The sequence below is a fragment of the Sus scrofa genome, chromosome 7 (assembly GCF_054392235.1).
Source record: "Sus scrofa isolate SSC_HxYL_T2T_F1_AM1 chromosome 7, Sscrofa_HxYL_maternal_Yorkshire_Landrace_v2.0, whole genome shotgun sequence".
Classification (NCBI taxonomy): Eukaryota; Metazoa; Chordata; class Mammalia; order Artiodactyla; family Suidae; genus Sus; species Sus scrofa.
The window spans coordinates 38908384-38924413 of NC_139389.1; the positions used below are offsets into that span (position 1 = coordinate 38908384).

A 16030-nucleotide genomic window follows, 5' to 3' on the forward strand; every position below is an offset into this window, starting at 1 on the left:
GATGAACACGTTCATCTGAGTGTGATACCCCTTTTATTCTTGCCTCTCTAGCCTTCTCTTCATCCCCAGGCCTACTCCTTGAGTCTGCATGGCTGGCATCACGAGCTTCCAGAAGGCTCCTTTCTAACCTCCCCTGCTGCCTCCTCTCCAAACACAGCGATTTTCCATGATGGCCTTGCTCCAGAACACGTCACATGTACGCAGCCAAACTCTCTGGCTTGGCTTGTGGGGTTTTCCACAATTTGGCCTCATCTTGCTTTATTTTTCCTCCAGCCCATAATGCTTGTCATCCACCTCTGGCCTGGGGGAAACAGCTCACTCAGTGTTGCTCTCCCTCTCCTGCCTGTTCTCTGCCTGCAAGTCCTACCAGTGTACAACTTTAAAATGCCACTCCAGGGAGAGTTCCCTGGTGGTCTAGTGGTTAGGATTTGGCACTGTCACAATTGCCACCCAGGTTCAATCCTATTCTGGGAACTGAGATCCCACATCAAGCTGCTACGTGCTGTGGCCAAAAAGGCAAAAACAAAACAAACCAAACCCACCACCAACACTGTCCCAGCCCTTCATGGCTCTACCACATCTAACTCCTGTTTCTACACAGGGGAGCAACCTCTTGTGCTCCTTGTTGTCTTGGGTGTGGCCCACCTTTGTTTCCCCAGCACTGGGCATCTGCTGAGGGCTCCCTGGCACCTGGCGGCGGTGCTGACCAGAGGAAACGACACTGACCCTCACTGCCTGCCTGCTGCACTTCATTCCTCACTTGAATTCCCTCAACAGTAAATCTTCTGTGGGGCCACCTCTGACCTCTGTGGTAATCCCAAGAACCCAGCAGGGAGTGGGGGTAAAATCAAAAGAAGGCTAGTGAGAAGGACTCGAGGAAAACTTTTAGAAAGAAGAGACCAGACACTGAGCAGGAATGTGTGTGCAATACTGGTTTTTATTGGTTGGCACAAAATTACAGCCTACAATGCAATGCCCTCCCTCCCACACAGCTCCACTGGAGGGACGCCGACGCACACAGAGAGGACGAGCACACTCACGGGTGTAAGCATTTGTTTTTACAAAAAGGTGGGGTATGAGGTGGTGGAATTGCAGGCGGAGTACCAAAGCTCCACGTGGTCTACAGGCGAGGGCTCTGTCCTCTACTGCTGGCACCCGGGGCGGGGGGGGGGGGTTGGTGAGGGGAATGGTTACATTATCGCTGGCGTGTTACGGAAGGGGGAAATGGGACGCGCATCTGTTGTGCACGTCTCGGACCCAAACCTGGACCTTCTTTCCAGCCCTCCTCCTCCACAGCCTGCCTGTGCCACAGGAAGAGGTGTGAAGGGAACCTAAGCCACAAGAATATTCTCCTCGGGACAGGGACACGGGAACACTTTCCTTCTACCTCCTCTGAACCAACTCTGCCCCCATCAGCACCTAAGAGCCCCGGGCAGGCCTTCCTTACGAGCGCTTTGGAGATGACGGGGAGAAGCCAGGCCTGCGCAGAAGGCTTTGAGTGGGCAGGCAGGACAGTGTATTTCCCACACAATACCAAGCAGGGTTGTTTCGGAAATTGAAAAATGGAAAACAAGACCACGCACCCATGGGCTGCAAGACCCTAGTCCTGGAGGGGCTCTGGACTGCAGGAGGGGTGGCATTATTCCAAACCCTGGCTGCATGACACAGTACCAGGGTCTAGGAGGTTAAAGGACTACCACCAACCCCTCTTGCCACACAAACGCCATTCCCTGGAGTCGCCAGTTTTGTTGAGCTCATTCGGAGTTGTTTCTGCCATGCTCGCTCTCCAAGGATGTGCGTATTCAGCCCACTGGCTGTTCCATTTTCTACCCTTTCTACAAATATAAAGCGCCTTGTCTAAACTGGTGACAGCACCTCATTCTGCAGAACAGCCACCAAGGAATGACGTGATGGTGGAAAGGCTGAGCTGTTAGCTTTTCGGAGTGGTCCTGATGGAAGCGGACAGCAGCAGAGCTCTGGTGGGATCACAACAGTCTAGTCTGAGTCTGTGAGGTCCCCAGGGGACTGGTCCCAGGTGTGCGAGCCCCTGGCTCTCGGTCTCAGTTCTGGAGACTTGGTCACTTAAGCCCGAGCTAAAAATGTATGAGCATGAGGGGCAAGGTGCAAAGACGTCTGTCCTTCAGAACAAGGTAAACTCAATTCATCTTGGCTCCTTTGCCTCCATCCAAAGGGTTCCCTGGAAATACCTGTTGACCTTGGCCAAAGGGAGACTGCATCTGGGCAACACACTTCAAACAGGGGAGGAGGAACATCAGGTTCAGACTGGTCCCAGGCCTTTCTGATGCTGATGAGCGATGAGTGGAGTGGAAGTGATCACAGCGAGCAAAGCCCTCAGATGAGCCTTATGCTGTTTGGAGACCACACCCTGCAGCTCAGCAGACAGAGCTGGGACCTCGCTGTTTCCTCAGAGCCCACCCCGACCAAGGCCACTGGATAGGATGGGAGAGAGGTCCTTGAAACAGACTGGGCTCCTTACACAAGTTGCCACTAGTGGGCTTCCATTTCCTCTCTCTTGACGCTGACACACTTGGGCAGGTCGAGACACCTGCTCGATCTACCTTTACAACAGTTCCCAACGTCCTCAAATGCTCCCGATTGCATTAAACACATGGCAGACTGGCAGCTATCTTTCTTCAGAGGCACTAACTGAAATTTTACGTATTCTAATCACCAGGTTTTTCTTCAATCATCAGCCAGTTTGAATGCTTTCAGACCACGAAATAAAAAGACCTGACATTTATAAAACTGCACCACACACTCTTCCTCTTTCACAAGAGAGCGGACCAACTATTTTTCTAACTACAAAACACAACACCATGCTCCTGCAGGGCCCCGGACTTCCTCATGCATCTGTGTCCTGCCTGTGCAGCATGTCTAGGCCCATGCAGGGTGAGTGAAAGAGTGAGGTCTTCAGAGGTTAAACAAAACATCTGAAGCAAACTGGATTTTGGAGAGAGCTGCCTTGGATTCTGAGCAAAAAGTACCCTCATCATATGGGAGGAGGCAGAAGGCAGGGTTGTGTCTGCGCCCCGTGGCTTAGATGCTCGCCGCTCCCCTCCAAATCCTTCCTGTCCTCGCGGCCCTCCCCTCCCCCAGCGTGTGGAAGCTCTCTAGGACCTAACGTCCACCTGCCCCCATGGAGGCTCAATGTGGGGCAGGTCTGTCCACTCCGGTTCTGAGGTCCTGATAATCAGCCTCTATCTTCTCTGGAAAAAGTCCTATCTGTTATGTAGCCGGAAACGAGGAACCAAACTAGGTGTTTTCTTTGGATCATTTATTAGTGATATATTTTCTCCACAACGAACAGATACAAAACAGACCAAGGTTTAACCCTGAAATGCTGTTTGTTTGTTTTTTTTTTTCAGTGGGACAGTAATGAGGTGAAAGAGGATACCTATCTTCTATTGCAGCTTTAGGTTAGTATTTTCAATCTAGCACAAAAGTGTTCAGAAAGATAGGCTTACTTCTCGTACGGATTTATGGTCAATCTTAACTGGAAAAATGATTTCCTTAAGGTGAGGCACCCCACCCTACACTATGAAGAGGGGAGTACAGTCTCAAGGTCCAGTATTGAGATTGAGGCAGCTTGCTTTTCTCCTAAGGAGTTCCAAAGACTTTTAAGATTTTGATCTTAATGCCCGATTGGGACCTCAAACTCAGAAGAGCGATTTCACTGTATCGTTAAAATATTCTCTGAAAGGTGCACCCCACAGATGGTAAGCAATTTAGTTGGTAATTGTTCCAGAACCCAAATTTATGTTTCCCAATTCATAGATTAACAGAAACTTCACATCTGGCCTGGCTGCAGTGGGGAAAGGATGGGTAGCAGAGCAAAATGGTGATGAACCTGGAAAATGACAATGCTGCTGTTTCTGTATCTTTTAAAGCCCATCTTCAGGGGTTTAAATGCCTTTTTTGGTGTTCCAGTGGCCACTGTTTGGGGTTAGAATTGGGAATGTAAAGCAAAGGAAACCTAGAGTATTTAATTAAACAACTCATTGCTGGCGGAACAGAAGCAATGACTTGCCACCTTCTAGATATTAATCTTGCTTTTCCAGCCAAAAGCACTTCCTTCTCCAGCAGAGTCCCCCCTGGTGTGCTGACTTGTGAATTAAAGTGGCTTCCCTTTTCACTCCCCTAGCCAAATGGATGGGCTCATTTTCTAAGACAATCTCAAGCTCACCAAACCATCACTATAAACAAAGCTTTAGGGGAGAGAGATGCCTTTTCATCTGGAAAGCTTCATACTGCAGGGACAGAGAAAACCAGATCATGTGACGGCCAGCCTCTGCTCAAGGGATCTGTTCAAAGCAACACCAAATGGGATATTCTCCTCTCTCTAATTTTTAAGGGCACTAAGAGAATTGATTAACCTGAAGGTGAGAGGTATCATTTTTTCAGATGTCCTGATTAGGCTTCTCATATCCCTGAAAGGTTATCAGCTAAAGCAAAAATATTGTCAAAATGTGAAGCTGCCTTTTCAGAGGCCAGAGTCCTTTCAGAGGCTTCTGGCCTCCAAAGAAGAGTCTGCCTAAGCTCTCCAGGTTCCCAGGACCCCTGGTGACCTCAGTCAACCTGATGCAGTATCTTCTAACGAACTGCAATCAGTGGATAGCACTTCACGGTTACCTGAAGAAAGCAAATGTCTTACTGCTTTAGGTAACAAACAAGGTGACATGGAAAACACAGCTCTCCTGGAAGGTGGGGTCTCCGTCACCAGGCTCACTCCAGAGCACCGAGGCTGACTCTGGGGTGCTTTCTCCCATATTCCAGTTGAGGTGGGTGCCCTGATGACCAAGGCTAAGGCCACACTGCCAGCTGCACAGCCTTAGGGAGATAGGCTCCATCCTAGCCGGGCTCAGAAAAAACGACTGCCACCCTGCTGGACACTATGAACCACAAGGCCTCAGGTCTGACTTGGAATCTTCAAGAATGAGAACTAGAAGAGGCATTTGCATTATCTAATCATCATCAAATAATCTCTCCCCAGGGCTGCTTGGGTTGACTGTCTTGCATGTCTCCTATTTTTTTGTGAAATGCGGATGGGACCAGGATGAAGCTGTATTATCAGTCATAGCTAACTCTCATTTCTCTTAAAGCAAAAATTCATCCTACTATGGAGATTTCTCCAGGTATTTCTTCTAATTCTAAATCTACTCTCAACTCAACCAGGTCGGGCTTAGAGAATAATTCAGAAATCTAAAAATCATAAAGTCGTGGCAAAAATCACATTGTGGTTATCAAATCCTTCTTTTAAACTAAACTAAAAAAAAAGTGGCTCAGGCTAAGCTCTTTTAAAAAAAAAGATCAAAGTAGGGAGGCAACAAAGGTATTAACGCACAGCACTGAGACGGAAATGACAAATACATTAAGTTCAATGTGTGAAAAGCACACTCAGGTGCAACAGAAGACTGATGACTCGCTGGTGCAAGAGGTTTAGAATAAACCCCTGCACAGGGTATGGGAGGAGGAGAAAAGGGAGGGTGAAGGAGCAAGCAAAGTTCCATTGGGAACTTTTTCCTTCTAGAATTCTGAAAACAAAACGTGACCTTTTTTCTTCTAAGCAAGTCTAAGAGATTTTTACATGGGCCAACTCCTAATACCAAAACAGAGAACAGTTCTCTGCCATGAAGGAAGCTGACTATGTGGCAACGCGTGTGCAAAACTTCAAGCACTCTCTGAGGGCGGTGACCCGCTCTGCTCCCCGGAGGCCACGGGTAGTAGCAAGGCCTCAAGTGCCTCACTTTGCACAGGACTCGCAATGCAGCGCAGAGGGCAGAGGTCCTGCCGCCAGGCCAGCGTCCAGGCCTTCCTCAGCCTCCCAGGGGGTGATACTCCCACCCTCTTTGATCCCTCCAGATGGCCTCGGCTCAGACTCAGTGAGGGAACTCTCCGAGCAGGGCACAAAACAATCCATTCATTAACTTTTCCATCCGGTTATGTCTGCTATGAGAAAAATCAAGACTCCTGTGTCACGGACTGCACTGTTCTGAGAGCCTACCTAAAGATCTAAACCCTTGGAGCCCTTACCCACCCCCCACCTCCCAGTCCTGGTCCAACAAAAACAAAAACAAAAACAAAACAAAAAAAAACAAACAAAAAAAAAGAAAGGCATGATCTCACTAGTGTTTCCCAAAGGGCTGTAATTTATAAACTAAAAACAAATTTTAATTAAAAAAGAAATCCACAGCTCTCTTTCTCTATCCTGAGTATGGTGCACTTTGAAGGACACTCCGGTAACAACCAAGAATCTACGACATGCAAATTCACTGTGGGAAAGACTTTATATCTGCCCTGAACACAGGAACCTGCTTCTGTCAAGCCCAAATAAAATGAGTACTTACAGGATTAATGGCAAATCAGTGTCACTGGAATATTCTGCAAGCAGGGTAAACTTTGTGCTTTCTTTTGTCTCTCCTCACTTTCTCCAGGGGAGAGAGAAAGGTTGCTGCAATCACGGGTCTAAGCAATCTACCCCGGAAAGTGGTGCCTGCTACGCCAGTAAAGACAGCCATGGTGTTTATGGTGCCAGGGAGGGAAAACACCAACCCCTGCTCCTCAGGATCCCAGTGCAACAGAAAACAGCACCAGTTTCAACAATTCTAGTGTTGGACAAAGCCTTCTTTTGTCAGTTAGGAAAGCATCAGCACAATCTCTCCAGTAACCGCATTAATGGGATCCATTCACGTCACTAAAAAATACTTCTTGGCACAGTTCACTTTCCTGACCCAAAGACGCCAACAACAATCCAAACTGGATTCTGTAGGGTGGTATACTGTTACACCAGCCCAGTGAAAACATCTTCAGATCATTAAAAAAATGCACAAACTATTATTAACACTGCAATTCCTATTTCAGGACCACTGACTATTTTCCTGCAAAGCACTTTCAATCCATATCACAAAGGAAGAATTTATTTGGAAGAATGTGTTTTTGGGGATTGCATTTAGTGCTCAGTTGAATTTATTTTATTTTCTTCTTTATTTGGCCAGAACCTCAGAATGCCCTACATCAGGTAATAAGCAGCAGTGTGTTCGTTTTAAAGTAGGACATGGGAACAGTGAGCTGGCCTTTAGACTCAAATCCCATGGTGCTATCTATCCACTGGGACCCTTCCTTGGGAGCAAAATTTCATTCCCAGAGGTAGAGCGGTGTCCTAAGGAAACTGCTGGCCCTGTTTCTGGCTCCGTGTTTCAAGACTAGGAAAGAAGATGCAAACTGAGAGCAGAGAGCAAAAATTAAAAAGTTCATCGACTGATGTCCCCCAAAATGCTGAACGTTAAATGACACAGGCCTACCACATACATACATTTTAGTGGGAGGGAAGAGCAAAAGGTTTTCAAAGTCTGAGTATTTATTAGAATTTTTAAATAAAGAGAACTACGATTTTAATTTCACATCTTGGCTATGTTCTGACAAAGGAGGTGCCACTAAGAGTATAGCAACAAACTCCTGTCCCCAGCCAGGGACCGATCAGTGCCCCCCTCCCGCACCCGCCCCACCCCAAGACCCTTTTCTGCATATTTTTCAACTAAACAACACAACTGGCAAATGAAACCAGCATCAAACCTGTAGCAAAAACCAACAAGACAGTCTGCAGTGAGCCAATGCACTATGTAGCTGTTCTGGAAAGGGATTAAGCCTCCTCCCATACCACTTCTCAGTGGAGGACGGACCTTTCACATCCCAGGGGGGAGACAAATTTACTATTTCTGAGCATGCTCCATGGTGCAATTACAAGTGTTGTATACCTGACAAAGGCAAGCAAAGACCTGAATTCTCCTCCTGTGTACTCCTTAGGAACTTAACACGGTTACTCAGAATGCGGACGGGACTGCACAGCTGCACTCACCAGGTACAGCCGGATGCTTCGGAGCACAAGGACAACATCCAGTTCAGCACGATGTAAGGCATGTATGTACAAGGAGAGAGGCCGCTGTCAGCGGTAAGTAGCATTATGGAAAAAATTCCAAACCAGCAGGATAGAAACAGTGCTCGATGCTCCAGTTTTTTAGATAGTAATTCCAAGAATCCAGTTCAAATCCCTATGGTTAACACGTAGGGAGGAATACAATTTCTATCATTGTTTCTCCAGATCTGAGCTGAGGCTTCGGAATAAAAAAGAAAATGGGTTTCTTCCTGTTTCTTTCTTGGCGTGGAAACAGCGTCGGGAAGAGAAGGCCATGAGTCCTGGGAGCACCTACATGAAGGTAGCGAAGCTCTCCCTGCACCCACATAACTACGGCCAAGGCCGGGGGAAAAACAGAGGGCGGGGAAACTCACCTAGCCACTAGCATCAAAAACAAAAAAGGTGAATTAATTGTGAGGCTCTCCAGAAACACCCCAAATGTAAAAAACAAAACCTTTAAGAAGTAAACAGTTAAATTCCCTTCCTACAAGCCATTTATTTACATATTATATGCCCAGTATATAATGTGTAGATAAATGTATCCTGCAGTGAAAGTGACCAACCTACCAGACTTAAGAGCACATTATAGGACAAATTCTTGAAAGGTTTCATCTCATATTGGTATCTTTTAATAAAAAAAAAAAAAAAAAATTAAAAATCAAAGAAAAATATCTGGCCAGGATTGGAATGAGGCAAACAGGAACACTTCAGAATCCAAGGCAGAAGGAAGGCTGTTTGCCTCTTCAGAGGATTGAAGGGGTGTGGAAAGGGAGACAGATCATGCACAAAAGTACTTACAAATTACATACCCAACCCCCACCCCCTCAATAAAAAGAGAAGAAAAAGCCCGATCACTTAACACCAAACAGCAACGTTATCAATAAACCCTTTCTCTGCTGCCCATCATGCCTTATTTGAAAGAGGAGGCCTGTGAGGAGAGGTGAAAAGAGCAAGGGTGAGAGGGAAGATCTGCACTTCAGTCTAGTTTCCAATTTCCATTTCTCTTACAGGAAGTCTTCAGTCATCTAATGCCTGGCATCGAGCTCTGAGCAGACACTGAGTACGTGGTGGCCACGACCGGGGTGCCGTTGTTGGCTGAGTAGCCTTGCCTCAACGTTTCAAAATACGACGCCTGCACCGGTTTGTGATACTGCAACACTTTTATGGCATCTTCTATTTTAAACCATTCCCTCTTCCTTCCTGTGGAGGCAGCGAGAAAAAGAAGTTAGTACAAAAGGGAAGCAGTGAGGGAGTTCCCCTTGTGGCACAGCGGAAACGAACCTGACTAGCATCCATGAGGTCTTGGGTTTGATCCCTGGACTTGCTCAGCAGGTCGGGCATCAAGAGTTGCTGTGAGCTGTGGTGTAGGTCACAGATGCCGCTCAGATGCCGGATCCCATGTTGCTGTGGCTGTGGTGTAGGCCAGCAGCTGTAGCTCCAATTTGACCCTTTGCCTGGGAACTTCCATATGCCGAGGGCGTGGCCCTATTTAAGGAAGGGAAAAAAAAAAAAAAAAAAAAAAAAGAAGGGAAGTAGTAAAAGGGTTCTGATCTGATAACACCCCCCCCCCCGCCCCCCGCTTTTTAAGGCCACACTCTGCATGCGGAGGTTCCCAGGCTGGGAGTCTAATGAGAGCTACAGCTGCTAGCCTACACCACAGCCACAGCAACTTGGGATCTGAGCCGCATTTGCGACCTATACCACAGCTCATGGCAACACCGGATCCTTAACCCACTGAGCGAGGCCAGGGTTCAAACCTGTGTCCTCATGGATGCTAGTCAGGTTTGCTAACAGCTGAACCACTATGGGAACTCCTCTCTTTTTGATTTTATTTTTATTATTATTTTGTCTTTTTGTCTTTTTAGGGCCACACCTGCAACATGTGGAGGTTCCCAGGCTAGGAGTCGAATAAGAGCTGTAACTGCTGACCTACACCACAGCCACAGCAATGTCAGATCCGAGCTGCATCTTCGACCCACACCACGGCTCACAGCAACACCAGGTCCTCAACCCACTGATCAAGGTCAGAGATGGAACCCGCAACCTCACGGTTCCTAGTCGGATTCATTTCCACTGCACCATGATGGGAACTTCCTCGACTTTAAATTGAAGTATAACTGACCAACAACACTGTTAATTCTAGGTGTATAACATAATGATTTGATATTTCTCTAAATTACAAAATGATCACTATGATTATTAACATTTAAAAAATATGCATTATAAATACATTTTTCCTTATGTTCTTTTCTTACAAGAGTGATGCAAGCACAGTTTTTTTTTTTTTTTTTTTTTTTTTGGTCTGTTTAGGGCCACACCACAGCTTATGGAAGTTCCCAGGCTAAGGGCCGAATCGGAGCTGCAGCTGCTGGCCTACACCACAGCCACAGCAATATGGGATCCGAGCCGCCTCTGCAACCTACACCACAGTTCATGCAACACCAGATCCTTAACCCACTGAGCGAGGCCAGGCATCAAACCTGCATCCTCATGAATACTAGTCAGATTCATTCCCGCTGAGCCACGACAGGAACTCCTATTTTCCAGTATATTTAAAAAATGTTTTTCAAACGTATGCTTTAAAATCCTTTATTATTTTTTCTCTTACAAAAGTAATAAAAGAACATAGGTTAAAATTGAGAAAACAGGGAAAAAAGGTGTAAAGAATAAGATAATTACCTGTAATCTTATAAACCAGAATACCTTAGTGTATTTGCCTTTCTTTCATTTTACTTGAAGACACAGTAAATCAACAACTATGACTAGGATCATGCTGTAAGGTGCTCCACATCCTCGGAGGCTCTGCTGATGGAGTGTTGGTGCCCGAAACATGGACACTGAAGCCAATATGCTGGGCTCCGATCATATCACTAGATCTAATGAACTGTGTAGCTTTGGGCAAGTTACTGAACCTCTCTGTGCTTCACTTTCCTCATCTAAAAATAGAGATAATTATTTCTATCTTGTGAGATAGGACCTATCTCACAGAACTGTTGTGAGAGCTAATATGTAAAGCATTTGAGGAGTTCCCGTCGTGGCGCAGCAGAAATGAATCTGACTAGGAACCATGAGGTTGCGGTTCGATCCCTGGCCTTGCTCAGAGGGTTAAGGATCTGGCGTTGCTGTGAGCTGTGGTGTAGGTGGCAGACGTGGCTCGGATCCTGCGTTGTTGTGCAGCTGTAGCTCTGACTGGACCCCTAGCCTAGAAACCTCCATATGCTGCGGGTGCAGCCCTAAAAATAAATAAAGAAAGCAAGCAAGCATTTGAATAACACCAGGCACAGAGTACAAGCTGTAAGAGTTTGCTTTATTATTATTACTGTTATTGCTTCTTTTCTCCTTCACACTGTTCCTCAGGCATTTTCTATGTTGTGAGAGTATGACATTTAATAGCTGCATTACATCATAATATCTAGCGTGGATGTTATGTCATTCACTTAACTATTTCCCTATCACTGGAAATCTATAGCCTGCAACTTTAGTTATTATTTTTTTTTAAAGCTCTCAGGGAAAGATCCCTAGAACTGAGATTATAAGAAAAAAACATCTGAACACTCTAGGGCTTGTACATAAACTGCCAAACTGCTTTCCAGAAAGGATCTCCAATCCTGACTGTGTGTGTTGAAATGTAGGTCTCACCACACTCCTGCCAGCCCTGTTAATTTTCATTTGTCATGGCCACTTCTTTCTTTCTTTCTTTCTTTCTTTCTTTCTTTTTTAGGGCTGCAGGTATGACATATGGAAGTTCCCAGGCTAGGGGTCCAACTGGAGCTACAGCTGCCAACCTACACCACAGCCACAGCAACACAGGATCCAAGCTACATCTGCGACTGATACCACATCTTATGGCAATGCCAATCCTTAACCCACTAAGCAAGGCCAGGGATCAAACCTGTATCCTCCTACTGGTAGTGATTGTTACTGCCACAACGGGAGCTCCCACTGTCATGGCCAATTAGTTATGTGAAAATCAATACCTCATCTTTGTTTCACTTCAAATTTCTATTCTGATGAGCTTTAAGTAACGTATATATAATTCTATACGCTGTCTTCATTCACCAACACAATTGCATAAGCTCTTTCCCATGGTATAGCGCTTTCATAAGTATGTATTTAATAGCTGCATAACATTCCATCAGGTAAATGGAACTTAGATCACTTATTTCGCTGAGATGTACATTTAGGACCCAATTTCTCATCTGAAAAAGGCTTATCTGAAGGAAGGCTCACAGGCTTATTCCCCATATTTTAGAATATTTCATTAGGGTCAATTCTCAGAAGTGGGAGTTCAGGCGAAAGGCTTGTTTGGATATTAAAAGAGTAATGGTACCTTAAAAATTAGTATCACAAGTGTGTGACTCCTGCCTGAAAGAGCACTCTGAGGACAGGACCATGCCACACTCATCTCTGTCACTTTTTCAGGCCCCAGTACCAGCTGTCAAGGAGTCTATTTTTAATACCCTCACTGAATTTATTTATACTTAAGCTTACTGCATTCTTAGCAAATACAAAGCAATTAAGAGCTGAAGGGCTAGGAAATAACCAGATCAACAGAGAGAGGCATGGTGGCAAAGCACATACTAACAATAAAGGGAGAGGTTGGGCAAGTGAATTACATCTGTCTGCCAATTTATAACATCAATTAAATATCACACCTTTCTAGAATATACTTTCCTTCAGAGCCAACAGATTAAACTATGAGCCAACCACTAAATCACAATTTCTGCCCAAAAGACAAAATATACATACCACATAGTGATCCGAGATCAAAGAAAACAGCTCCTTGGGAGTTTCTGTCGTGGCTCAGCAGAAACGGATCTGACTAGTATCCAGGAGGACGCAGCTTCCACCCCTGGCCTTGCTCAGTGAGTTAGGATCTAGCGTTGCATAGGTGGTGGATGCGGCTCGGATCCCATGTAGGCTGGTGGCTACACCTTCAACTAGACTAGACCCCTAGCCTGGAGACTTCCACATGCCACGGGTGCAGCCCCTTCCAAAAAAGAAAAAGGCTCCTTGGGAGAAAGCTGGGTGCATCTGAGGGGTAAAATGAATACAGCTGGAAACTACTCCCACTGCTCTGTACCCGCTATGCAGCTCTGGAGGGATGGGCTATACCACCAGACCAAGAGTTTTCTCCAACAATATGAATAAGCATAACAAGGAACAGCCAAGGTTCTGCTCTCACTTGGGGTTGGTGGCCAGTGGGGAGCCCAGCATTGTGGAGGCCTTGAACAGTTTCTGCTCAGGAGGACCCAATTTATTATTTTTATTATTATTTGTCCTTTCTAGGGCCGCTCCTGCAGCATATACGGAGGTTCCCAGCCCAGGGGTCTACCTGGAGCTGTAGCTGCCGGCCTACACCAGAGCCACAGCAACGCCAGATCCGAGCCACATCTGTGACCTACACCACGGCAATGCCAGAACCTTAACCCACTGAGCTAGGCCAGGGATTGAACCTGTAACCTCATGGTTCCTAGTCAGATTCGTTAACCACTGAGCCACGATGGGAACGCCCCAATTTTTTTTTTTTTTTTTTGTCTTTTTGCCTTTTCTAGGGCCGCTCCCACGGCATATGGAGGTTCCCAGGCTAGGGGTCTAACCGGAGCTGTAGCCAGTGACCTACACCAGAGCCATCTGCGACCTATACCACAGCTCACGGCAATGACGGATTCTTAACCCACTGAGCAAGGGCAGGGATTGAACCAGCAACCTCATGGTTCCTAGTTGGATTCGTTAGCCACTGCGCCACAGCGGGAACTCCCTCCCCAATTTATTATTATATTTTTTGGCTGCACCCACAGCATGAGGAAGTTCCCGGGCCAGGGATCAAACCTGCACCACAGCAAGTGACCCGAGTCACTACAGTGACAACACCAGATCCTTACCCTGCTGTGCCACAAGAGAACTCCCCAATTTGGCTTTAGAAACTACAGGTCTTACTTTTATGGGCTGTTTTTCTAATTGTTGACTATGTTCCCAACTTTTAAAGACTTCAAAAGACCACCTTTCAGCAAGTTCAAACATGGATACCCTTCTGTCACGTCTTTTCTTTATCAGGCTCCCATCCATGGCTCTGGGTAATGGCTGTGTCATGGCAAGGGCTGGTTGTGGGGAGCTCTTTGGAGGTGATCTGGGGATGACTTACCGATGTTAACTGAATCTTCCCAGTCTTCCAGCACTTCCGTGACAATGAGCACATAGACATATGTTCTGTGCTTCCTTTCCTGGTTCTGAAGGGCAAAGAGAAAGGGACAGAGATGTTTTTCTTTAGAGAGCTGAGATTTCGTCAGTGGAACTCACTCTAATGCATGTGTCCAGAGAGCTTAGGACCAAGGACTCCTTCTACTGCTCTACAATCAGCTATGGAATAGTGCCAGCTGGCCTACTGAAAACACACCACACTTGAACTTGAGGGTGTGCTCTTTCGCTGGGCTTCTACGGTGAAGGCTTTACTCTTTTTTTTCTTCTCCTTCTCTAAAGTGCAACTTCTCAGGAAAACTGACAGAAGGATTCAGGACTGCTTCAGAAAAAGGCACCAAGTAAATTTAACTATCCAGAACACGGGAAGGAGAAAAGACTGGGTGGGCAAGGGCCCCGTCGATGCAGGCAAGCTGATCATCTCACACACCTCCTCTTTTCCTGCTAACCCTGCTCATCTCTAGTCTCTGACTTCTTACTTTCTACTCCTGTCTACATCCCTGTTCCCTCTTTTGTTATAGTTATATAGCTTTTATTTTTCCTCTGTTGCCCCTACACTTATCTACCCCTCCTCACATCTTTTTTTTTTTTTTTTTCTCCTCCCTTTTTTGGCTGCCCCGAGACATATGGAGTTCCTGGGCCAGGGATCAGATCCAAGCCTCAGTAGTGACCCAAAGTGCATCTGCAACGAAGGATCCTTAACCCACTGTGCCAGGCCTGGGATCGCACTTGCGTCCCAGCACTCCCAAGACGCCACCATTCCCATTGTGCCACAGCAGGAACTCCTACCCCTCCTCATATCTTAGGAGGAGAGAAAGATAGGTAAGGATGGGAAAAATAATCCATACAAATAATTTTAGCCATTTTGAGGAGATTATGGGGTTTTTAAAAAAGAAAGCACATTATTCTCTGCTGATGCTGCGATGTTTTGAAAACTGGGTGAAGATGGCATCTTTCCTAGACTGAGACTGAAATCAGAGTTCCGGTTGTGGCTCAGTGGTAACAAACCTGACTAGGATCCATGAGGACTCAGGTTTGGTCCCTGGCCTCACTCAGTGGGTTAAGGATTTGGCGTTGCCATGAGCTGTGGTGTAGGTCGCAGATGTGGCTCAAATCCTGCACTGCTGTGGCTGTGGTGTAGCTGCAGCTCCGACTGGACCTCTAGCCTGGGAACTTCCATATGCCGCAGGTGTGGCCCAGCACGAAGGAAGGAAGGCAAGAAGGAATAAAGGAAGAAAGGCAGACAGGCAGACAGACAGACAGGCTGACTGAAATGGACAATGTTTATGCTCCCCCTCCAAATCCGTATGCGGAAATCCTAACTCTTGAGGTAATGGTATCAGGAAGTGGGGCCTGTGGGAAGTGACTGAGTTATGACAGAAGATGCTCATAAAATGGAATTAGTGGTCTTACAAAAAAGACCTCAGAGACACTCTGCCGACAGGTGAGAAGACAGAGAGAAACAGCTGTCTATGAATCAGGAAGTGGGTCCTCACCAGACAATGAGTCTGCTGGCACCTTGATCCTGGACTTCCCATCTTTTAGAACTACAAGAAATCAACTTCTGTTGTTTATAAGCCACCTGGTTTCTGTGTTTTGACAAAAGCCTTAACAGACTAAGATGAAGATATATGTGGTTACTTAACATGATACCAATTGCACCAAAGATTTTTAACGGACTTACCTCAAAAATTCCAACTAATCTTCCCAATGTCCCTTTTACTCCAGCCTGAAAAGTAAAAACGAAAAATCATACATTTGTAGAACAGAAATAAAAAAACCACGAGGACACAGCTTGGGTGGGCTGGAGGTCTGTGGAGGTCACGCTAGTGTTTCCTGTGTCACAGACTGCTAGGAGCAGAGTACACTGGGGGGAGACAGAATTCCTTTCATCCCTTGTCT

General features: G+C 46.2%; 1 protein-coding gene across 6 annotated transcripts in view; it reads right to left on the bottom strand.

Moving 5' to 3' along the window:
* Positions 1–917: 917 nt before the first annotated feature.
* NUDT3 (nudix hydrolase 3) overlaps positions 918–16030 on the bottom strand; it is a 79461-nt gene continuing 64348 nt past the window's right edge. For 5 of the 6 annotated variants that reach the window (XM_084966673.1, NM_001308410.3, XM_084966670.1 and 2 more), the window contains 3 exon segments: positions 15813–15857; positions 14076–14160; positions 918–9130 (listed from right to left, as the gene is read on the bottom strand). In XM_084966673.1, coding sequence (XP_084822799.1) covers positions 8952–9130; positions 14076–14160; positions 15813–15857 — 309 coding nt within the window. In that variant the 3' untranslated portion in view covers positions 918–8951. 6 annotated transcript variants of the gene reach the window in all.